The following is a 24,391-nucleotide window of genomic DNA, read 5'->3' as shown; positions in this document are numbered from 1 at the left end:
AATATTGTAAGTTATATTATTATTTTTTATCGTATCTGCACGTTTTTCTTATGTACTAATATTATTCAGATGCACCGACAGTTTTTCCTATAATTTGAACTCATTAACAAAATGGATCTAAGTTATTTTTCATGCAGATTACCTTACTCCCAGCTAGCTTCATAACAAAAATATGAAATGTGAAATTATTTCTGTTAGTATATATATATATATTATATAGTAATAAGTTCATTAGCTGACCTGTCTAATTTTATGACATCGTCCATTATATATTTTTATTCACTTGTTTTGTATTGATATTTCTAGGCATCAGGGATCCGTGGCGCAATGGTAGCGCGTCTGACTCCAGATCAGAAGGTTGCGTGTTCGATTCACGTCGGGTTCAAAACTCCCGAAACAATTCGGTCCCTATTTTTTTTTAATTTTTTATCGATCTTTTTGTGTTCGTAATAGCTAATTCGAACGTCATAATTATAATAAATAAAAGCAAACGTTTATAATTTCTCATAGAAAAATTATTAATATTGATCGATGAAACTCTATTATCAGTCTCTTTGTGTGTTAGATCGATCTTTTTGTGATACGTGCAAGCTAATTCAAACATCATAATTATAATAAATAAAAGCAAACTTTTATAATTTCTCATAGAAAAATCATTAATATTGATCGATGAAACTCTATTGTTGGTCTTTTCGTGTGTTTACATCGGTCTTTTCTGTGATACGCGCAAGCTAATTCAAACATCATAATTATAATAAATAAAAGCAAACTTTTATAAATTTTCATAGAAAATCATCAACATTGATTGATGAAACTCTATTATTGGTCTTTCCATGTGTTTACATCGGTCTTTTCTGTGATACGCGCAAGCTAATTCAAACATCATAATTATAATAAATAAAAGCCAACTTTTATAATTTCTCATAGAAAATCATCAATATTGATTGATGAAACTCTATTATCGGTCTTTTCGTGTGTTTAGATCGATCTTTTTTGTGATACGCGCAAGCTAATTCAAACATCATAATTATAATAAATAAAAGCCAACTTTTATAATTTCTCATAGAAAATCATCATATTGATTGATGAAACTCTATTATCGATCTTTTCGTGTGTTTAGATCAGTCTTTTAATAATACGTGCAAGCTAATTCAAACATCATAATTATAATAAATAAAAGACAACTTTTATAATTTCTCATAGAAAATCACTAACATTGATCGATGAAACTCTATTACGTATATATAGATGAAATACACTTGTTTGTAGACCATAGTTGGATATAAACATTTTATGTGCCCCTCGATTCATGATTTTCTGATTTCTCTAATTCTAATAGAATTGTCATCATCCAAATTCTACAAAAAGTGTAAATACGTTAGTCTGGACTTGCCTTGTCAAAGTTAGAAGAAGATCCCAGATTTAGATACTATATTTGTTATTTAATTTAGATACTAAATTTAGAGATTTAAAAATTTGTTTGGTATGAAGATATTGTTTAATTGGTTTTGTGAAGCTCTAAACATGATACTTTGGAGCTCACTAGGCAATCATTGGCCCATTGCTTTGACAACACTCACTCAAACATTCCTTACTAAAATGATCACCACTAAAGGGCCTAAAATACCCTTGAAGTATTGAAAATAGTACAAAATTACCCTCCATCCACCTATTGGCTCCAAAATGCCCTTTTCATCCACCTATTGGCTCCAAAATACCCTTGTCATCCACCTTTGGGTTCAAAATTGACCACTTTTTTAATTGTTTTAAAATTGAACTCTTTAAATATTTTTTAAAATACTTGGCGTTCAACTATTGATTATAATTTTAATTTATTAATATAATTTATAAATCAACCCACTACCCACTCATTCTAGCTAAACCTCACTCAATTAATGATCCAATTATAATATCAAAATCATCATAAACACTACTAAAACACGATGAAATTATAGATTCCTGAAAATGACATTTAAAATTATTCGAGTCCGAATCGAAATTCCAATTAAATTTAGGTTGAGCCGCTTATTTAGGAGGACACTTTTTTTCAAAATTGAATTAGAAATTTATGATTAAAGGTAAGCAAGTAATACATCCCGAATTAATTCATGCACTTCTTTTAAATATAATTTATAAATATTTATTATTTGTTTTAAAACCTTTAATATATTATTTTGAAAAAAAAGTTACCTATGAAGTAACATCACATAATTGAGACGTAAGAATAATTAAGATGAACATATTCAGACTTTTAAGTTTATCGGTGATTTTTATTTAGCCACTTGAATGTATGATAATTTACTTCTATAATTTTTAAAAACAATCAATTGGTAGTAGCTTGCATTAATAATGTGACGGGTTTATTAAGAGGAATTTAATTAGTAATGGGTGGGTAATGAATTGACATATAAATTATACTAATTAGTTAAATTATAACAAAGAGTTGAGCATCACGTATTTTAAAAAATATTTAAATAGTTTAAATATAAAACCGTTAAATAAGTGGTCAATTTTGAACCAAAAGGTGGATGACAAGGGTATTTTGGACCCAATAGGTGGGTGGAAAGGGTATTTTGGAGCCAATAGGTGGATGGAGGGTAATTTTGTACCATTTTCAATACTTTGAGGGTATTTTAGGCCCTTTTCCGCTTTATACTAGTATATAATTCCAAAAGCTACAACTTTAATTTGTTTGATTTTCAATGTGCCTAAAGTGCATGTCAAATCAATTTTGACATATCCTGGATAAACACATTTGCGACCAATTTTTGTTTCCAACAAACCTTTCTTGAAATATTAGTGAAATGATGGAGTGAGTTAGTGAGATAATTATTATTAGTTGAGTGAAATTTGTGTTACAAAACAAAATTGAGTGTCTTTCTCAGAATATTAACACTAGTCAAATTGACTTAAAAGTTTTGATTCAAACTATAGAGTACCTATCTTTTTGTATCCTAAAAGTTATTAGTTGAGTGAATGACCACGAAAAATTAACTTTAAGTCTTTGATTCAAATTATAGAGCGCATACCTTTTGTATGCTCCAACTATAATCCTATTTAAAATGTTAAACTAAACCTTAAATCAGTATAAATATTCTAAACTTCAATAATTTATTTGGCTTAGTCGCTGAGACCTGGGTTATAAACATAATATTTGACATAATATGCTACTGTTGTATTGGATAAAGTTAGTTAATAGTATTCTGAACCAACAGGGATCCGTGGCGCAATGGTAGCGCGTCTGACTCCAGATCAGAAGGTTGCGTGTTCGATTCACGTCGGGTTCAAAATCCCCGAAATAATTCGGTCCCTACTTTTTTTTCTCCCAACATTTCACATTTAGCAACTAATTTTGTTAAGCAACAGCCTCCTATCATCTATGTATCATTAGCATCGTCTTCGTCTACCTCTGGCTTGACAAAGAATTCAATATAAGCAATACGGCTGGGTTGCTGATAGCTGGCAGAATCGACATGGGGGTGTGGTATTGCTGGTTTTGCAACTGAGACCAGATGCTGAACTTTGAGCATTCCCCCTCTACCAATGGTCAGTTTACTTCCTCGATTATCCCGAATGACACTGCTGGGTATGTTTGAGGTTGTAGCACGGAGGAATTTGTATTTATACCTGTCCATGTGAAGGTCTTGATCAGATCATATAGTCTAGCACAAATGTAAAGCATGTGGCTTCTTACTCCTCCACACTCAGTCAGGAGAGAAACCTGTGAGAGACTTCACGACCACAATGAAATGCAACCAGAAGATCCGTGTTTGCTTGGCACATAAAGTCTATCTGCAAAAATGAATGGAAAAACAGATGAGGGTAGAGAACATGAGGATAGAATACAACTGAAATATCAGGTCAAGCCGTACCTGTAAGTCACCATGGCCTTCACCTCTAAAGGTAACCGATGGTGGTGTAGGTTGTAGGATAAGATGAATGCTTGATCCTGGCCACTCAAGGTCATCAATGGCTTCCTTTAGAGCTGCGGACTATCAATTGAACCAATGATATGGGTGATAATTAGCTCAATGGTAAAGGAATGAGACTTCAACCAATCACAATCCGATTAGCTAACTTTGTCATAGAATGAAGGACAGAAAATACATTTCATGTATGAATACACTGCACTTTACACTTACAAAATGTGAAGGTAACTTCAGAAAGGTCGCTTAAGCTCTACTCATGGGACTTGAAGTAACAGCAAGCCAACAATTGACAAAATCAATGAAACTCCTAAGTTTTCTTTTTGATTTTTACTTGACCATTTAGAAGCACAAGGAATGTAAGAGGAGGAATAAAACAAGTTTAACTTCAAAAGCATGGAAGAAGAGTACAACTTTACTTCGAGGAAGGAACGAATACAACTTTCTTCCTCTTCAAATCCCCTGGAACCAAACTAAGGAAATAAAATTGTTCTCCTTCAATTCCTCTTTTATATTCCTTTTCGCTATTAACCTACCTTTCTTTCCCTTCCCCTCCTTTTTGAACAAGCTTAAGAGAGAATATGGGGAGGAAACCAGAAGAACGGAGCACTACCCTTGGATTTGTTGATAGCTTCTGTAAATGACCAGGGTCACTGACAAATTTGTCAAAATAGGATACAACAGTTCTGAACCCAAGCAGCTGCTTGTGGGGCATCATTAGCAGATAATTTGGTTGATGGGCATTAGCACACATTTGTTTCAGTATCAGGGACAAAAAGTCCACAATATATAATAGCAGAAAATTAGGTTATATTTCCAGATGCAGCCTCCTGAGAGAGGCGTACCATATGGAGATAGATAATTTCACATTCACACTCAACTAATCAAATGCCATCAAGATACTAAACCTTAATTTCAAGTTTAAAGTTCTATAGCACAAGGAACTGGAAATGGGGTTAGTTTGATAGTGTGTGTAGTGCACTAGCAGACTGAGCTGAATTTGTGGTACTAAAGACCTGTTCGGTTGTTCAAAGTCTCAGATTGCTGAAGAAGTCAAATACTAGACAAAATGACAAATGCAAAGAAACGCCTCACTCCAAATTTATTTTTTGCCTAGGCCATCTGCAGTAATGTAATGGTGTTTGAGCCGGGAATTATGAAAGCTTATGGTTTGTAACTCTACCAACAAAGAAAACATTTTATATTGATCTTTCAACATATAAAAATCAGGGAATTTGTCCGTGATTTTTTTTTACCGCTTACAATAACCTAGCACTCAAGGTCTGAAATAATACAAAACCAACAAAAGAATCCCATTCATGGCATGCAAAACATATAGTGAACTCTTCCTCGTGCAACAAAAGAAGCATAAGTTCCATCTCAAAGTATTGGAATAACCAATCTATCACAAAACGGAAGTGTGGATGAAATACTAACATTTTTGGATATTTGACAAATTTCCTTGTGGAAGTTTCCCTGCAACCTTAACTCAAATGATAAAAGAGTAGAACAATGATGAAATACTACCTACTGTACAGTCCTGGGAGAAAGAACATATACTTTGCTTGAATACAGACCAGACATTATAATGTTTAAGACCTTTTCTATTCCTCAGCTCTTAGAAGAAATTGAAGCCAAGCTTTATAACAAACATCACAGAAAGCCTGCCTACAACCTGATTCAATCACTTAGCTTGATATACTCACTGACCTGATAGATAGCATTTATTTCCCAAGACTAAATAAAAGAACAATTGCAGAATTTCAATTTTCAGTAAATATTAGGAAACAAAAGCGTGTTCCTCTAAGTGACTTATGATTAGTATATGTTCTTTAGTCCATCCTGTCTAGTGTGAAAGCATAAGATGTGAAGCATACAGATATATGTGTTTTGTAGAGCTGGTGGTCACCAATGGCCATATACCTGGATTTACTACCTTCAATTACTGCCGAAGAGAATATTTACCTTCACAGTAAAACTGAGAGGACTACTTCCAGCAGGTTCAAAGTTGTAGTCCCATGATATTGTATCAGGAATCCTTGTTCTGATTTCCGCATAAGTACAAGAATCTGAAGATTCAACAGACCTAACCCCAGAATTAGAAAATAGGTTACAAAACTTTAAAGTTAGTCGATGGAGCTCCATCCAGTGAACGAAGACTTGGTAATAAGCAGAAATGTGCCTAAGATAAAGTGATTTGCTTCCTAGATTCTGCAGAACTCCTCTATCAGTCAAGGGAAGGCTAACACATAACAGAACTTGTAAAGAATGTGATTCATCAACATTGATTTAAGGGCAGAACTACTCAATTACTTAAACATTGACAACTCCCATTTCACTCTTTATTGAGGTCTTAGACTTCCGCTCAATAAAAGGCAGATGTATAGAAAGCCATGCACATAAATGAAAAAAAAAAGACTTCCTATCACTAATTCATATTTATTCTAATTAAAATGCCACGTAAGTTGGTATGACCTCGAGACCAAAGGTGGATCCAGCATATAAGCAGTGCGATCACTGTATCATACTCTAACACTATAAACATATATAGAATTATAAAGAAACTTTATAAATATGCACATTATATCAAGAGGTGCACCCATTAACTTCAAATGTTAGAAGATCTTGCCCTGACTTCACATGGGAAAGTGGGGCGCAAAAACCTAAAGATGTCATTTTTTCTCTCTTCTTCGTCTTTTTGGTCTAAATTCACCGTGTCAATCTTTCAAATTGTACTCTCAATTGAAAATGCATTTGATTAAACAATCCTAGATAAACCAATGGAGCATTTTCAAAAAGAGCATAGAAATGGCGTGGAGGTGCCAAAAGCTATTCGACAACCTAATTACAGAGAACGAGGCTTGGAGGATAATTACTTGAGAAGAAGTTGCATATCAGGACCAGGATAGCGTAGTTCAATAGCACTTGAATGTCCTTGAACTGAAAATGTATTCAGACAATCAACAAATAACCCTAAGCTCACTCCAAAACGCGGCCTCCCTTCTGCGCTATATTCATACCGAACAAATAACTACACAAAATAATAAACACCTAATTCAGTATCAGAAGGCTACAAATTCACATATAATAGAAAAATTCAAAACCTCTCGTTGCAAGTAAACTTTGGCCTGAAGACAAGCAGTTTCCTCAACAATTAACACTATGCCGTGCTCCGATAACTCTAAGACTGCATCCTGGTGGAAAATTTGAGTTAGTGACGGAGTAAACAGAAAATTATTGATACAATTGGAATTTTAGAAGTATTTTGTTCTGCAAAAGAAACTGAAAGAAGGAACCTGTTGACGTTTCCAGCGAACGGAAGTGAGAGCATCGACGACGCCTTGAACGTTGTCAAGCTGGCACACTAGATCGGGAGATTCCGGCTCAACCGCCGACGAGCTCATTTTTTTTCCCGCCAAATTGGAACCAGGAGAACACTGGCTGAAAAAGGAGTGAGCAGAGAGGGGGTTTCATTATTAAATTTAATTTTTCTAAATGTTCAAAATAGACCTTTATCTTTGTGTTTATACTCATAATCATCCTTACATTTTCACAAAAAGCACTATTCACTTCATCATTTGTCTAAATAATGCAATATTAGGACCTATTTGGTCATGACTCATGAGACTTTTTAATTTTTATATTTTTGTATTTTTTTCCATTTTATTTAAAAATAAGAGTTTGATCATCAAAAATTGAATTATAATTTGAAGTTGTATTTAGAAAATATCCAAACTTTGTTATAACTATATATATATATATATATATATAAAATCATCCTAAATTTATTTTTATAAAAATAATGTCATTTAAATTATATTTAATGTTTTTTAAGAAAAATACATTTGAAACAACTAAAATTCATTTGCAAAAGACTATAACAAAACACAAAAAAAAAGTAGTGGATCAAGACACTATATATAACAAAACACAACCAGATGATATAACAAAACCCATTTAAAGTTTTACTATTTTGAGAAATAAACTTCTGATTTACTAATTTATGAGTAGGTCAAAACATATATATATATATATATATATGTATATAGGTAGGTAGGTAGGTAGTTTTTTTCTAATTTACCTTATATAAAGTATACTAGATTTCACAAGCGTAAATAAATTTTATCATCCTGAGTTTTTCTTTTATGGAATGCAATAAGTATAAATTTATATTTTCCATATTTTTAAAGTATTTGATTAAAATATTATAGCCTTCACATAATGACTTTTTATGAAATAATAATAATAATAATGATAATAATAATTGAAAAAATATATATCAAATTTCTAACAGATATAACTAAAAGAAATTGTAATATATGTAAACTGAATTGTTTTTCTTATTTATAGATTATAGAAGAACAAAACAATTTGAAATCACGATATTTCATATTAATTTCATGAGATAAAATCTCAAATTCTTCGTCTGAAATTTTTCAAGTACAAAAATTGACTCACAAGTTTATATATATATATAGATAAATAGATAGATAAAATTTATAATTCATATCATTACTTTTTAAACCATTAAGATCTCATATAATGGTTATTCTCACTAACATAAAAATTATTATTACTTCGAATCAATTTCTACCCTACTATTTTCATTCACCAAATTCATTAATTTTATCAAATATATCTAACAACTAATTTTGTCCAACAAATGGTTCAAACTAACAATGTTGGTTTATTACGTGAGAAAATTGTCAGTACTATATTAGAGAATTATATTAAAGAATAGTACAATAAAACTTATGTTTAAATTTTAAATTAAAACTTGATCAATAAATATTGTATTTTTTAAGAATATCTTAGGATAGTGTATTATGCGATCTTATAAACTTATACTTATTTGATAAATTTGCATAAAGAATTAAATAATTTTTTAACTTATAAAATTTTTATATCAATAAAAAAACATACTACATAAAAACATTTAAATCGTATGTTTAAATAAAATTATAATTTTATATCACATGATCGGACTTGCATTATACATAACAGCTTGCCAAATTACTTGTAAGGTGTTTGTGTATATATACATGTTCTTAGAGTTGATGCATAAGTTTTCTTAACGTACAAGAAATCAAGTTAATGTGTTTTCCTTTTTGTATTTTGGGAAAAAGTCGAAATATTGCCTATGAAGGTAACGGAGGAAAATTATCATTTATGTCCTCTTTTCAATGACTAAAATCAGGCGAATTATTTTTATAAAAAATAAAAATGATGAAAGAGGACAAATGTGTCAGTTTAGCAAAGGCCCAATTTCCAACTAATAACGAAAATATATTAGAATATATATATATATATATAAATCATTTAATTGTAATTGAATGATATATAGACTTTGTTTGAATTTTTTAATTTTTGAAATTAATTTTAGAATTAGCTTAATATATATTTGATGCAAATACATACTTATCATAAAACTTAATTGAATTTTGCACAAAGAAAAGGAAGGAATGAAGAAAAAAAAGGGAAAACAAAATAGAATAGTTAAATAGAAAAAAACATTTTTAAAAAAATTACTAAAACAACCCACATCGAAGATATTTTTTTTAAAAAAAAAAACAATTTCCAGTAATTCAAGCACAATGCTTTTGAATGCTGCCAACTTCCACCACCCCTATCCACTCACATTCCTATTCTACCTCATAGTTGCCACTTTCTCTGTTTCTATTTATATCTTCTAAACTTTGATATTTCACGAGAGAGAAGGTGTTAAATATTTAGAAAATTTAATCAGAATTTAAGTAAAAATTTATAATATTTTTTTATTTTACAATAATTTTTTTTCATTTTTATCATAAGGTATTAAAGCTAAATGAATAAAAATAGTTTTAAAAAGTAAAATTATATTAAGAAAATCTCATTCTGACCAAATTTTAGTCAAAAAGATAATTTGATTAATATAGAAATATTATGTATATTAATTTATATATATATATTGATTAAATTAATTAATTAAAATAAATTATTTTATGTTCATTTATTTAAAAATTATTTCAAAAGAACACTAAATAAACATGTAAATATAAATTAACCTAATTTTTTAAGGACATTAAAACCTAAAATGGTGATAATTACAAAGAAATGGAGGGAGTATTATTGATAAATTTTAAGACTTTTTTTTTCTATTTGTTGTCCGAAGCTCGTATTTGAAATCCGACTAAATTTAAATTGCGTATTGCAGGGCTCGTAGGGGTGACATTTCCTTAATGTTTTAATTTGAGACTTTTTAATTATGGGTGAAACAGTTTCATTACTATATCACAATCTATGTTAGTGGTAATTGTCTTTTTAACATGCTTATCAAATGAAAAAGGATAAATTCAAAACGATTTTCTTTTCTAAAAGATATTTTTGTTAAGAACATTTTGTTTTATACCAAATACAATCATATAATTTATTTGGTCAAATTTTTAAAATTAAATTGTTGTGGGAAGTATATTTTTTCATGATAGAGAAATAATTTGTGTGATAATCAATTTAAAAAATAGTTTTGAACAACAATTACATATAGAGAAATAATTTGTGTGATAATAAATTTAAAAAATAGTTTTGAACAACAATTACATACTGAATTAATTAGTAGAAAGTGATGACAAAAATATTTCCTCAAAGTATATATAATAAATACTTTTCCCAATAGAAAGTGATGCTAAAAATATTTCCTCAAAGTATATGTATAAATATTTTGGGAAAATCTACTCTCGTAATCACTTTTACTTGTTACATTTTATTTTTCGAAAGTAAAATTATACAAAATTTAATAAATGATATAAAATATTTTTTCATCATATTAATATAAAAAAATTATAACTTATAATATTTTTTATATTATTTTAAAAAATTTAATATTAATTTTAAAAATTAATCTTATTCATTTAGCTAAAAATTTAATCGAGTTAGACTCTCAAATATGCAAGTAACATGTAAAAATGAAATGAATGAAATACTATTTAATACTTTTTTTTCTCTAAAATATTTAACAATATCTCAATTTTAATTATTATTTTTGCACTTTTAACCTTCCAAAATTCCAAAATGTTGGCCAAAAAGACTACAATTATAGACTTCCTTAAAAAAAACAAAGTTACTAACTTCTCTTTCCCTTTTCCCTCCGATATATATACCCACTTCTTCTTCCCTCGCCGTACAAACTACTTTCTCTCCCCACTTTAATACCCAATCGTCTTTCTCTCTCTAAAACTTAGTTTTTTCTTCTTCCAATTTTCCGTCCTAATCCCCAAAACCCTGTGTATTTGTGAATTCATATATGATAAGCGTTGTGTTAAGTAATTGAAAATTTAATTTCTTCGTTTAGGAATAGGTTCTAATTCAATGGACGCCGGAGGAGGTTCTCCGGCACCGGAAATAACACCGGCGCCGATGCCTAGCTCAAATGCGATACCACCTTTTTTGATGAAGACTTATGATATGGTTGATGACCCGAGTACTGACAAGATTGTTTCGTGGAGTCCTACCGATAGTAGCTTTGTGATTTGGGATCCACCGGAGTTCGCCAAGCAGTTACTGCCCAAGTATTTTAAGCATAGTAACTTCTCCAGCTTCGTTCGTCAGTTGAACACTTATGTATGCATTTCTCTTGGTCTTAGTTGAGTTTTTTCTGATTTAACTGTTCTGGTTTTGGGTTTTTTGGTGATTTTTAGTTCTATGCTTGGCATTCATTGAATTTTTTGAGCTGAAATGTTAATTATTAACTATTTTAATTTTTAATTCGAGTAGAAAGTGGATTGTTATCGAGAAACTTTGAATTGATAGCGACAATATTCTATAGGGATTTCTTTAGTCTTGATTAGTTAAGATGTCATTTCACAACATCAGGTGATATTTGATTGCTACATTTTTAGTGGTTTCATCCGTAAGCACGCAAAAATTCTTTTAAACAATAGGTGGCGGTAAGACTTGATCCCATATCTTTGTTTGCTCTGCTATCGTGTTAGTGTGTGACGACTATCTTATCTGAAAGTTTAAGTTGTTGGAGAGAACAAACTTTTATTTATTTACTTAATTCTCTTTCATTAAGTGCATATTAATTGTATTCAGACTAAAAGAATTTCAACACGAGCTACAAGATTTGGACAAAGTAACCCTTTTTGTTTTCTCTACATGGTGTTACTACTGAAAATGGTAGTCAATCAGCCTACAGTCCCTCCAGGATATGCAGAGTAAATTTCCCTCTAAGAGATGTCCATTCTTGTGGTGACTGAGTAATCTATATCCCCAAAAGTATTTTAGTCATTGCTACTCTTTCGTCTAGAGTCGGTGAAAGAGGCTGTTTCAGTGCGTTAATGTTAGGAAAAAAGATTTCCAACAGTTAATCCCTTCTTCACCAACTCTAGTGATGGTAATATTATTAATGTATACAGCTAGATGGAGGCAGTATATAATGTTGATAGAAGAGAGAGCATTCAAAATGCTAGGGTTCAATCCAGATTCACGTTTTACTGTTGTGGACTGAGAATGCAGAAATAATGTTGACGTACACACACGATGATATCTGCACATGTGGCCTGTGAAGTTACGAAACAGTGAGTGATAGGGATAGTGATGTCACACGTGGGTGCATGCATCAAAGAACAGTGAGCTCTTTGGGTCACTCTGTTAGTCTCATCGACTTGAGGCTCCTAGTATGTCAATTCACTGACTTGTTGATGAGACTAAAACAATTCTTTTTATACTATAAATGAACTTCCTCTTAAACTTGCCAGATAACTTCAACGATGAGTGTATTGCAGATGTCTTTCCTCCTTATTTCGGTACCTAGTTAAAAAAGAGACGAGCACTACTTGTTTTATAATCAAAACTCAATACTAAGTGGTTCCTTATATAGGAGCTATTAGACAATGTGTTATTTCCAAATGCATCCTAAGTTTGCATAACTCTTAAGCTTCCATCTCATCATACTTGTTCTTAAGGCTATAGATAATTTCCTGTTCCTTTCTGCCTAAAAGTTGATTTGGAGATAAGGTGCTATATTGAGTTTGAACAGAGCTCTAATTATTTGTAGATTTTCTTCAGGGTATTAAGGTAAGGTTAGCAAGTCATGGTGATTATGTGAAGTAACTTGTGAAATATCCTTTTTCTTTTCCTACTTGACTAATTACCCCATGTTAGAGTAATATTTTAATAGTGAACCTCAAGTCAGGCTTATAATATTTCTCTTTCTTGTGCTACAAACAGGGCTTTAGAAAGGTTGGTTCGGACCTCTGGAAATTTTCTAATGATGGATTCATAAGAGGTCAAAAGCATCTGCTTAAAAATATTAGCAGGCGCAAGCCTGCTCATGGACAGCAGCAGCAGCAGCAGCAGCAGCAGCAGCAGCTGCATGGTCAGAGTGCTTCAGTTGGGGCTTGTGTCGAGGTTGGAAATTTTGGGCTTGAGAAAGAGGTTGAGTGGCTGAAAAGGGACAAGAATGTGCTTATGCAAGAGCTGGTTAAGCTGAGACAACACCAGCAGACTACTGATGATCAGATGCAAAACATGGTGCAGAACCTTCAGATTATGGAGCAGCGGCAGCAACAGATGATGTCTTTCCTGGCAAAAGCTGTTAACAGCCCTGGATTCTTCGCACAGTTTGTACAGCAGCAAAATGACAACAATAAGCGCAAGATGGAAGGAAAGAAGAAACGCAGGATTAGACAAGATTTTCCTTCAGATGATCATTCTGTTAGCCCTGCTGATGGACAGCTTGTGAAGTACCAACCTATAATGAATGAGACAGCGAAAGGAATGCTCACACAGATAACAAAACTAGATTCTTCTCCTAGGTTAGAGAACTTCAGCAACAGTCCTGAAAGTCCACCGATTGGTGATGCATTTGATGGCAGAAGTAACAGTCGAATTTCAGGAGTCACTCTTCAGGAAGTTTCACCTGCTTTTTCGCAGCCATTTGCTAGTACAACTTCAGCTATTGCAGGACAAAGTTCATTGTCTGCCAACATTCAGTTTTCAGAGAGCAGTTCCCCGATTGGAGCTCAAGATTTGCCACCTATTGTACCGTTTTCATCAGATATGATTATGCCTATGCCCTCACAGTTACAAGAAATTGTGCCTGAAAACAATATGGATATTAATGGAACAGAGAGGGGCAATGATTCTTTCATGGATCCGACATTGTGGGGAAATGGAGAACTGCCATTGGAAAATGATATTTTCCCCCCCGACCTTCAAATCAAGTGGGAAAGTGCTTTGGTTGACGATATTGGAGAGCCTCCTAGTGTGGGTGATCCCTCCTGGGAAAAGTTTCTTCAAAGCCTATACCCTCCTACTGAGACAGAGGAGATGGGTTCGGTTGAAACAGAAAATGATAAGACTACTGAAACAGAGCTGCTAGGAAATGGATGGTACAATGTTCAGCATATGGAACATCTTACTGAGCAAATGGGGCTACTAACATCAAACACTAAAAAAGTATGATCAGTCACCGAGAAGATGTACCTGAGGTAATCCAGAAATCTCATCTCTTAGTGTATTGGGTCACGGGAAACTTCCCATAAGATAGTAGCTCTAATACCGATTTTCACCTTTGTCACTGGATTTCTTTTCATATATGGAAAAGCTTCATGATTCATCTGGATGAGTCTTATGGAGTTCACCTCCATTTTTTTGTTTCTTCCTTGCATAAGCTGAATCGGTCCACCATGATAAATGCCTAAATCTATGTCGGACACTTCCTTTCCCCCTTTTTAATTTCTCCCTGTATAAGCTCTCTGGTCATTTAATTTCATAAGTACGTAGAAGTTACAAAACTTTTGATGTTGTTATTAGGAAGATGCCTTAACCCTTTGTTAAACTAGTCTGTTAGCAAGTAATTTAGTACTAGTAGTTAATTAGATTCTCAGTCTTCAGTACAATTGAGAACCTTTCTCAAGGCGGCAATTGGAAAAGGTCTGCCATTGTGGGAGAGAGAACTTATCCTGCATGTACCAAGTCAATGCAAGATTGAGATCCGTAGCTTGCTGGGGGTCTCTCACTGCAGATTTTAAGAGAAACAACTTGGTTTTAGTTATCCATTTTCATGCTCGTGTGTTCGGCAAAGCTCTGGACATTTCCCAAAAACTATTTTCTGAAAAATGACTCATCTTTTGAAAGATATCTTCAGGTATCGAGTCGGAGACCAGAAACTACTTTTCAAGTAAAAATATTATAGAAGATTTCTTTTTTTTTGAGATGGTATATATATTAAGATAACTATGATGTTGCAAACAGGAAGTGTTGAAACTTTTTAGTATTAAAGAATGATTGCAATGTATGTTGGTTGGAGCACTAAGAGTAAGGGTAGTCATTTTCTCCCTTTGGGTGGAAGATGTTTTCCTTGAAAATATTTCTTGTAACCCAACCCCAGAAAATGACTTTCGAAATTTCTATTGTGTCTGGTTTTCTCTTTTCAACTTTCCTTTAGGCTTCTTTTCGTCTAATTTCGTCAGTAAGTTCTATTTTAGCATGCATTTTCCTTTATGATCATTCATTGTATTTTCTTTGGATTAAGTAATGGTTAGGTGGTAATTTCCACTTCTTCTAGTAAGAGTAGTTTCTTCAGCAAGTTGTATGTAGTTGGATGGCAGAAACTCGCCGTAGGACAAGAAGGATTTCGTGTTGTTCTTTTTTGGTAACTTTACATTTCCAAAAGACGAAAATCCGTATACGATGTGGAGAAAATCCGTGTATTTTTTTTTTTGGGGTAACTTTTGCATTTACAAAAGACGAAATTCACACTGCAAAGGATAATTTCTTGCTGTAAAGTGTAAATAATAATAACTTCTTTTGGAATATCAGAATTTCAAATTTTGTGAAATATATATACACGTGATTATTCAAATTTAAAAGAAAAAACAAAAACCAAGTATTAAATAGGATATAAATATAATATACATACATTATACACAAGTATTTGACAACCAATTCAACCGTCCACTAGAATACACTAAAATTGTGATTGGAAATCTAAGTCTACCAACTTTCGTAGCTAAATAAACCGTTCCTAATAAATGGTAAGTGTGGAATAAAAGAATCAAATACGAAATAACCTTATGACATGGTGATACTAAACACCTACCAATACAACGTAAGTTTGGAAAAACTGATGCAACTCTACGTCTATAAGAAAATAAGACATAAAATATAGTCTTAAAATCCAATTTTGTTGAGGAGAAAACATCTCATCATATTCTTTTTGTCCATATAGATCCTCTATTAGTAAATAAGAGTACCTACTCGTTATCGTTCGTCTGGGCTAAGTAGTTACATTAGGAGTACAATACACATTTATATCTGAAACGGAAAGGATAATTTCCTAAATCTAACAAAATTTCACATGGAATTCACGCTTCTGGTAAATCATTGTAGCAAAAATTAACAGTAAACAATTATTAGTACAAATAATTCACATAAAAGGCTACACTATAAAAAAACATTCCTCATTTTAATGTGGCCGCCAACTTAGATTTCTGCTTTCCAACTTCTACATGTTTGTGAAGGCGACCTGTAAATGCACAGTAGTAATGCATCAAGTACACTATCATAATGTCACCTAAATGAAAAGAAGATTATCACCAAGTTTCCTAAGTGAACGATACTGTCATTTTTGCTCTTCGTGAGCTACCTGGCCTAGAAATCCTGTGAATACGAGACCTAGGTCCATCAAACATCCAGCTATCTTCGTCTAGGGATTTAACCTCTTTGTTCAGTGAAGCCATCAGATCAGATTTAAGAACTGCAAACAGAACATTAATTCTCTGAATCAAAACTAAAACAAACTATATCATCAGCTAACAACTGAAAATTTCTCGAATAAAGAAAGTCTGTTGCATTATTGACCTAGTGTAGTTCATCTTTCCACTGGTAAGACGGTAGAAAATATGGCTAAGACTATGGCATTGGCTTTCTCAGCTTGATAAGAAAATTGTTTCGAACAAACCAAGAAGCCAAATTCAGAGACCAAAATTTTTTGACTAATTGCAAGCGATGTTATCTTATTCAAAAGGGGTGGTAAAGAACCGTTCATGATGTTTTGGTTGGAGTTTGCCTAATTACATGACACTGCTCTGCTACCCTAAAGCTCCCACGTATAAGCCAAGTACAGATGGCCTAAAACAATGGCAAAAACTTTTTTCCATCAGATAGAAAGTCACATGGACCATTTAGGTCCTTCCTCAAGGGTAAAGGGCACGAGAAGATGAAAGTGAGGAAATAAGCTCACTGAACTGACAACAGGTTACTTAATAATAATCCAAAAAAATTAGGTTCTTGCATCACAAGTTATCTGATATACCTGAACCAACAGCTAAAAGTTATCAAATACGAGTACTCTTCATGAAGTACTGTCAGATTTAAGACAGTGTAGCATCGCATATATAGAGTATAAGGCACAAATTAAGTATCTTGCTACCTTATACGACACCATGCTAAATCCTTGATAAAATAGCTTTAGCAAAAAAATAAAAAAAAACTCAATATAAAAGACGTAACCTTCTGAAATACAGCTCATATTAGTTTTTCACCTTTATTTACTTTCACATACAAATAAGGAGCACTTATTGTCTACTTCATCATTTATCAAATGAACTTTAGGATGCGGAGGCTGTTCCAGATGCATGACTTTAACCATCTCGTCAAAAATTGAAAAAGAAATAACCAAAAAGTTGGACGATTTTACAAATATTTCTCTGCAAGAAAACATCTAGCAGAGGTTATAACAGGCAAATCTGATAGGATAAACAATGATATCTTGGATACGTGGTTCATCAATCACTGCACAATGCTCAAAAGGATCCTAATAAAACACGTTGTTTCAGTTTTACTTTTTAAGTATTTTTTTGGTGAGTGGACACCCAGTGATTATTTCTAAACATGATGATGGCAAATGAGTCAGTTAGATGGTCGATTTCTTTTACTTCCATCTTAGAAAAATGGAAATTAAACCAGTAGATGATTGGCTTCTAAGTTATTCCTTCCGAAAATTTGAGAACAGCCTTACCAACATCTCTAATTTCGTAGGGAAACTAAGACACGTATTCACTTAATATCTCTAGCAGTTTGTCTTCTGTCCAGCAAAAATGGAGTCAATGTCACTTAAATTTAAAGGAGCTTTCAGCATTTTCCATCAATAACAAAGAAAAAGGTGCCAGTATTTGAGTAAACGAAACGCATCTACTTGAATTTTTCTCACATAAAATGTAAGACTAACTTAATCCTTTAATAACCAGTCTAACATGCATACTTTTAATGATTAACACACTCGAAACCACAATCATCATTCTCACTACCTGATCTCTACAAGAATAAACCAAATCACCATCACATTTCACCTATTTGAAACATTATCCCTATCATTTCCACCCATATAGCACAGGGTGTGATGCCTGATAATTTATGCAAACATTATTGCTACTTTGTCATTTGATCAGAAATATGATGTTCCTCAAAGTTCACAAGAAGAATTCAAAATTAGACTTGTTTCAGAGAGAGTAAAGTCACTCCCTTTCATTATTAACATGTGAATTTACTCAAACTTATTAATCGGTACATATCTAAACCAACAATTTATAACTATCGAGCAATAAAAGTTATAAGAATGGCCCTCTAACTTGCTTTTTACTTCTTATAAACAAAGTAACCAACACTCATTATCTACTTTATTAAAACTACCTATATAACAAGAAGATCAATCTAGATATATGACACAGGTTCCTTACAAAAACTTTTGATTAGGGAATACAACTTCATTATTGCATAATAAAATCTATCCACTGAATCATAATAACGAGTACTCATTATACTATTAAAGAATAAAAAAAAGGTAAGAAAAAACACTAAAAACCAATGAAACTTATTTGTTTTCACTGGAACCTAGATATAGAACAATATACACATGCTGATGATACACAGAAGTATAAAACTAAAAATTGAGCTTTATCGACATTTCCCCAACTAATAAAACATATTAACACTCTCAAGGCTAGAGCTTTGTCTACCAGCATAACTTTGCTAAGTTTCAATATACAAGCAAGTTCTTGCAATAAAATTTGTAGACTAGAGTAAATATTCAATAACTTAAGATAATCAATTACTCATATAGTCACATACAGTACAAACATGCCTAGATTGAGGTTAATCAGCTATTTTGCAAAATAACTTACTCCATCTTTTTACAAGCAATCAGATTATAACATGATAACAAATATAACTATAACTGATAAACTAAAACGTTAAACAAAAAAAAAGTAGATGCGAAAAATTGTACTGACCTTGAAGAGCCTCATCTTTGCGGTCTTGAACGGAGATGAGATCAACTGGAAAATTGAAGTCATCAACAGCTGAAGACGATGACGGCCCTACATTTCCTCCGATCATCGCCATCGTCGAACTCGATGACCTCGCCGGTGACGACGTCAGCGAACTTCCAGTGCTCATTTTCCCTCCTTTCGCCTGAAAATTCAGATTTGTGAGTCCCCAAACCCTATGTATGCGATATAAATTAAATTTTCGAGAAATGACAAAACTATTTCCCTATGTTTGAGATAACATTCAAAATGGTCCTTTTAAGTATCTAAAATCTGTCACAAGTTAATATTTTTAGTTTCCGCTAAATATTTTTAATGGTTGTGAAAATAAATGTAGGGGCGGATGAAATAGAATTTTACTAAAATCATTAAATAGGTAGCATTTAACGATTTTATTATAGATTTTTAATTACATACATATTTATTTAAATTCATTAAGTGATTGTAAATAAAATATAAAATAAATATACTTCAAATGATAAGAATTTAAATTACTAAAATTTGCACTTATAGAATATACTTAATAATTCAAATTTGAGTGGTAAAAAACTCAGACTTTACTAAGTGTATTAAAACCTACCTAATAGAAATTAACATTTCGTTAATTGCTTCTCAATTCTCATGAAAATTTGATGTTTTGATACAAAATAATGACTAAGGTAGCTCGACAGTATTAAAAAAAGATGTGTGTCTTTGACCCTCAAATTTAAGCGGTCTCATTTTTAAAAATAATAAATTATAGGTTATTATTTTTTAAAATAAATATTGAATATTATTTGCGGAAAAAGTAAACTTCTCATGAAAAATGAAGGAATTATAAAAAGAAATTTGATATATTTGAAGTACTATATCTCATGAAAACTAATTAAGAATAGAAATAGTTATATTATGAATTGAAAATTAGAAGAAATCAATTATATAAAAGTTATTAACAACTCAAGTTTAAGATCCCGTTTAATTTTTATTTTGGATCACTAATATGCTTGAGCCGTTCCTGGCAGCGATTTAATATCACATTTATACAACTCTGACATAAGTCATAAGTGGTTAAATTCGTTGGAATAATATGCCCAGGAATAAAACGAAATGGAAAATGAAAATCTATAAAATTTAGGTTCATTTAAAATTGAATCCCATAAATATTGAATATATTTTTCATGAACTTATGTAATATTATTTTATTCACGAAGCTTCATAAAAAAAATCACTTTATTTTATTTTATTGACTGTATTTATTTACTTTTATATATTCATTTTCAGCATAATATCCCAAAAAAAAAATACTCAGTAATAAAAATGAAATAGAAAGAAAAAACAGAAGAACTGGAATAGGATCTGATTTGTTATCCTCCTTCCTTCTCCTTACAAAACACAGATCAGCTGAATTGAAACGAAATTAGTGATTAGAATTGCCCTGTAAGAGGCTATCTCTGGTAAGATTTTCATCAAATTCAGCTTTGAAGTTTTCTGGGTTTTTTTTTACCTTCAAATCGATAACCCCATTGTTATCTGAATCTCCTCAATTTCTGGTAATTTTTCGCTTCAATTTGATTGATGAAGCTTCTGTTATCATCTGGAAATTGAAGTTTAATGATGGATTTCACCCTAAAAATTGGATCTTTATCTTGTTGCAATGCTGCTGCTACTTTTTTTTTTTTCTGAAGGAGAACAATTTCATGTAGATTGTGATGATATTGCCGTTATTTTCTCTATTTTATCAGCTACTGTATTGGTGTGGTTAATCTGTTGATGTTCTTTGGGAAGTAATATTTTTGTTCTTTCTCCTTTTATATTGGAGCCAAGATTGAACAAAGAGTTTGGTTTCATATAGAGATGAGGATTGAATTCAAATACTGGGAAACACAATAGATTCAATCTTGTTATGAATCCCAAAGAGCTCAATATCGAGCGAAAATGATTCTTTTGTTGTTACTCTAATTAGATATGATATAAGGCATTCTTACAGTTATTACAAAAACATACAAGCATGAAAATAATGAAGTGGGTTGAGAATCAGGAAATTCTAGCGGAGGTAAAAACACTAGGTTCTTCCCAATTGTTTAAGCATTGATGGACATAGTTATCCGGTGCTTGAGCTGGTGGGAGGTCACACATCTTCATTTACTTAACTAACCATCTTGATAATGTAACTAACTTGAATAAAATACTAATCTCCCCTCTCAATATGAAACAATAATCATCTTTTGAGCATACTTTCAGCTGTACTTTTAAGTGGAACCGATTATATATTGCCTTTGTCCTGCCACAATGATACTTTGAGTTGCATCTCATAAGCTTCAATCTATATTAGTAATGGGAAGTTATGTATAGATGTAGGAAGTTCTTTCAATAGAAAATCAACTAATGTGACAATATCTGATGAGTTGTAGTAGAAGTTGTTTGTTGTCGGAAGCATAAATGTATAATATATCTAATATCTATCTTGTGTAATGGGAGTCGGTGCCTAATGTCCTGCAACCTTCGCAGATTTACAATGGAACTTCATGAACTTCTGGCACGATGTTCGACACTGGTCATCGCAGTGATACTAATTGCTAGGATCAGCTCATGTCTCAATACTGCAGTATTAAGTGAAGTAAGTAATCCAGCTCCTAAAATATCTCAAGATGTGCAATTATTTCTCGATACATGCAGTTTGAGTGTTAGTAATATTCAAATTTACAGACAACTGTAAATGGATTGGTACTTCCAAGAAAACTTAGACTCAATTTAATCATGCAATCATTAACTTCTTTCCATTATTCACCAGATTATCTTTTTTCTCAATCTTCTTCAGGTGCATGCACCTTATGTTGATAATTATGTGTCAAAATCCTACTTTAACAAACATGACAATTTGGTAGATTCAAAGTTTGAAGATTTCATTGCACATGACATACTGTACGGTGCATGTGAATCACTGCAAGGCAACGTCGAATTTTCACCAAAACTGTCTGCTTTACATGGAAAGCTGATTGGTGAAGGCTCCCATCGGCGTCTGTCATCAACTCTCAGATTGAAGATGTCATCAGAGTCCATTTCCAGGCCTCCAAAATCTTGTGAGGTTATAATTGTTGAAAGACTGCCTTCTGGAGTCTTTGCAGATCCTTTTGAGCTACAACACCTTGTTCAGCGTGGTGGTAAATTACTAAGAATTAGATTTTATGGGTTTCTAACACTGCTACCCGTCATTTTGAGGCTTGTTGTTGTCCACGTTTTGTTGTAGTTTTCAGGGATGCTGCCGTATTTGGAGATACAAATTTAGAGTTGCCTTCTTTTCTGTCAAACCACTCGCTTGTTGAGGTTCATCTGGAAGTGGGTACCAACTTAACATCACAACAGAAGGATGAACTGGAAATACACATGGAACTTCCTCTACATGCACGCTATCAGGTACATCACATAAATGATTCCCAAAATTATGTCGGAGTCTCTAAAATACGTTCCAGGCATCCAATGTAGTCAGTCATTTTTACTCCCCTGAAATTTAAGTTGATACTTGTACAAGAAAAGATGCATTAAGTATGTAGGAAGCCATGTACATCTGTTAAGCTTCTTGACTTTATTGTAACATCCCGGCTTCTTACTGTCAGCCACTAGGACATGGATTCTCAAGAGTTCAATTTGCTTCACCTGACTTATTTCTGCGCTGCAACATTGAAAGAAAAGAAGATGACACGGGCTGTTTGTTTCTGCTTGACAAACAGAATGCTGAATCAATTGATACTCACCCTGTGTGGGAAGTACCATGTGGAAATCGGGAACACACTGAAGTAGTATCTGCTTTTACATTCATCTCAGCTGTTTTATCAGCTCTTCTCATCATTGTTGCCTCAATTAAGTATTCTGATAATGCACCTAGTAATATCTTAAAACAATCATAATGAGTAATTGATAAATGTAGCAAGTTTTTTCTTTCCCCTTTTTGGACTAACCATTGGCAAGAGAACCTCACTTAATGCTAGGTAACCTTTATCAGTATACGCTGTTGCTTATCTATTTTTTGAAATGCTTTGCCATTACTATTTTTTCAAATCAACTATTATGTGAAGAGTTTGTTTTTGCTATTGGTCACTGATTTGAATCCAATTATCTGACACAATCATAATATCTGTATACAAATCTGGAATGGTGTTGAAAAGGTTGGAAACTCGCAAATGCTATGTCATAGCAAAGAAACAAAATTTGTGCTATCTGCCATTTTGCCTGCGTTTTCTATTTGTCTCAATAAAGAACCAAAATTTGTGCTGTCTGCCATTTTGCCTGCGTTTTCTATTTGTCTCAATAACCAGTGGTGACTTAAAATATACTGTATGCACAATAAGAAAGTGATTGCTTATTAGAGAACTTACATTGACTACTCAAACAACAAATATTCAAAAATTGTTACATCATTAGAAAGCAATGGAGAAACAAAACAAATGAGACTGCATCATAAAGATGAATTGTACTAGATTCGGTGGGGTGCGCCAGGCCCTTGCAATGGTGCAACGCATGGGCGACGCGCAAGAGCCCAGGTAGCAAGCTACCTTAATGGACTCTTCCCCTTAAAAAATTGAGTTAATATCGTGTGGGCCAATGGCCCACATATCAGATATTAAACTGATAAGAACAGATACTACACTTGATCTTAGCCAAAAGGCCGAGAAAGGTATGCTTTAGAAGGAAAATCAAAATTGATTTATGTAGCAGTTTTCGGCTGTCTACACATTATCTTATTCCGATGTGGTACATGTAATGGTCTATAAAAATATCCTCATTGTCTTTGCTTCATAGATATCAGCTGCTGCCTCCTCACATGGAAATGAATACCTGATGATCCAGCTTCACAGTTATATAAACAACTTGCATAAATATGGAGTAATGTACTATGCTTAGAACAATTAAATGTCTTTAACATTTATATTCAAGATGTACAATTGTTCATCCTTATATGCAGCTTGGGCGTTAAGTAATATTCAAAATTTACAGAAAACTGTAAACAGATTGGTGTTGCTGATGAAACCTTAGACTAAATTTTATACGTACAGCTTTCATAGTTACAAAAGGAACACATCCAATGATGTTTACATATGCTATTACAATTTTCACCGCCACAAATGGCCTTACTAATATGATTTCACAGCCACTTATAATGAAAAATATATACAGAATTAC

At 32.5% G+C, this 24,391-nt stretch overlaps 3 protein-coding genes, 3 non-coding genes and 1 pseudogene across 7 annotated transcripts; 4 read left to right on the top strand and 3 right to left on the bottom strand.

Moving 5' to 3' along the window:
- The first annotated feature begins 313 nt into the window (after positions 1-313).
- Positions 314-385, top strand: TRNAW-CCA. Its single transcript has one exon. It is a non-coding gene; the product is annotated as a tRNA-Trp (tRNA).
- Positions 386-3,142: 2,757 nt separating this feature from the next.
- On the bottom strand, positions 3,143-7,391 carry LOC107027230. The gene is made up of 7 exons (XM_015228409.2): positions 7,223-7,391; positions 7,031-7,120; positions 6,803-6,957; positions 5,892-6,012; positions 3,873-3,992; positions 3,722-3,792; positions 3,143-3,627 (listed from the first exon to the last, which is right to left on the bottom strand). Exons 1-7 carry the CDS (start codon positions 7,328-7,330, stop codon positions 3,378-3,380), a joined length of 915 nt encoding a protein of 304 aa, XP_015083895.1. The 5' UTR covers positions 7,331-7,391; the 3' UTR covers positions 3,143-3,377.
- TRNAW-CCA lies at positions 3,216-3,287 on the top strand. Its single transcript has one exon. It is a non-coding gene; the product is annotated as a tRNA-Trp (tRNA).
- A 3,671-nt stretch (positions 7,392-11,062) lies between the features above and the next one.
- Positions 11,063-15,398, top strand: LOC107028799 (annotated as a pseudogene). The gene is made up of 2 exons (XR_003580108.1): positions 11,063-11,522; positions 13,134-15,398. The product of XR_003580108.1 is annotated as a heat shock factor protein HSF8-like (transcript).
- Positions 15,399-16,090: 692 nt separating this feature from the next.
- On the bottom strand, positions 16,091-19,470 carry LOC107028801 (protein SAMBA). Its single transcript, XM_015230002.2, has 3 exons — positions 19,199-19,470; positions 16,555-16,665; positions 16,091-16,434 (listed from the first exon to the last, which is right to left on the bottom strand). Exons 1-3 carry the CDS (start codon positions 19,362-19,364, stop codon positions 16,370-16,372), a joined length of 342 nt encoding a protein of 113 aa, XP_015085488.1. The 5' UTR covers positions 19,365-19,470; the 3' UTR covers positions 16,091-16,369.
- A 1,030-nt stretch (positions 19,471-20,500) lies between these two features.
- On the top strand, positions 20,501-23,273 carry LOC107028800 (phosphatidylinositol-glycan biosynthesis class X protein). The gene is made up of 5 exons (XM_015230001.2): positions 20,501-20,667; positions 21,722-21,830; positions 22,032-22,374; positions 22,461-22,627; positions 22,828-23,273. Exons 2-5 carry the CDS (start codon positions 21,729-21,731, stop codon positions 23,116-23,118), a joined length of 903 nt encoding a protein of 300 aa, XP_015085487.1. The 5' UTR covers positions 20,501-20,667; positions 21,722-21,728; the 3' UTR covers positions 23,119-23,273.
- Positions 23,274-23,693: 420 nt separating this feature from the next.
- Positions 23,694-23,889, bottom strand: LOC114078517. The gene has a single exon (XR_003580197.1). It is a non-coding gene; the product is annotated as a U2 spliceosomal RNA (small nuclear RNA).
- Between the last annotated feature and the right edge of the window lie 502 nt (positions 23,890-24,391).

Source organism: Solanum pennellii, chromosome 8, assembly GCF_001406875.1.
Source record: "Solanum pennellii chromosome 8, SPENNV200".
NCBI lineage: Eukaryota > Viridiplantae > Streptophyta > Magnoliopsida > Solanales > Solanaceae > Solanum > Solanum pennellii.
Note: the sequence above shows the minus strand (reverse complement) of the source record. Positions and strands in the feature narration are given on the sequence as shown.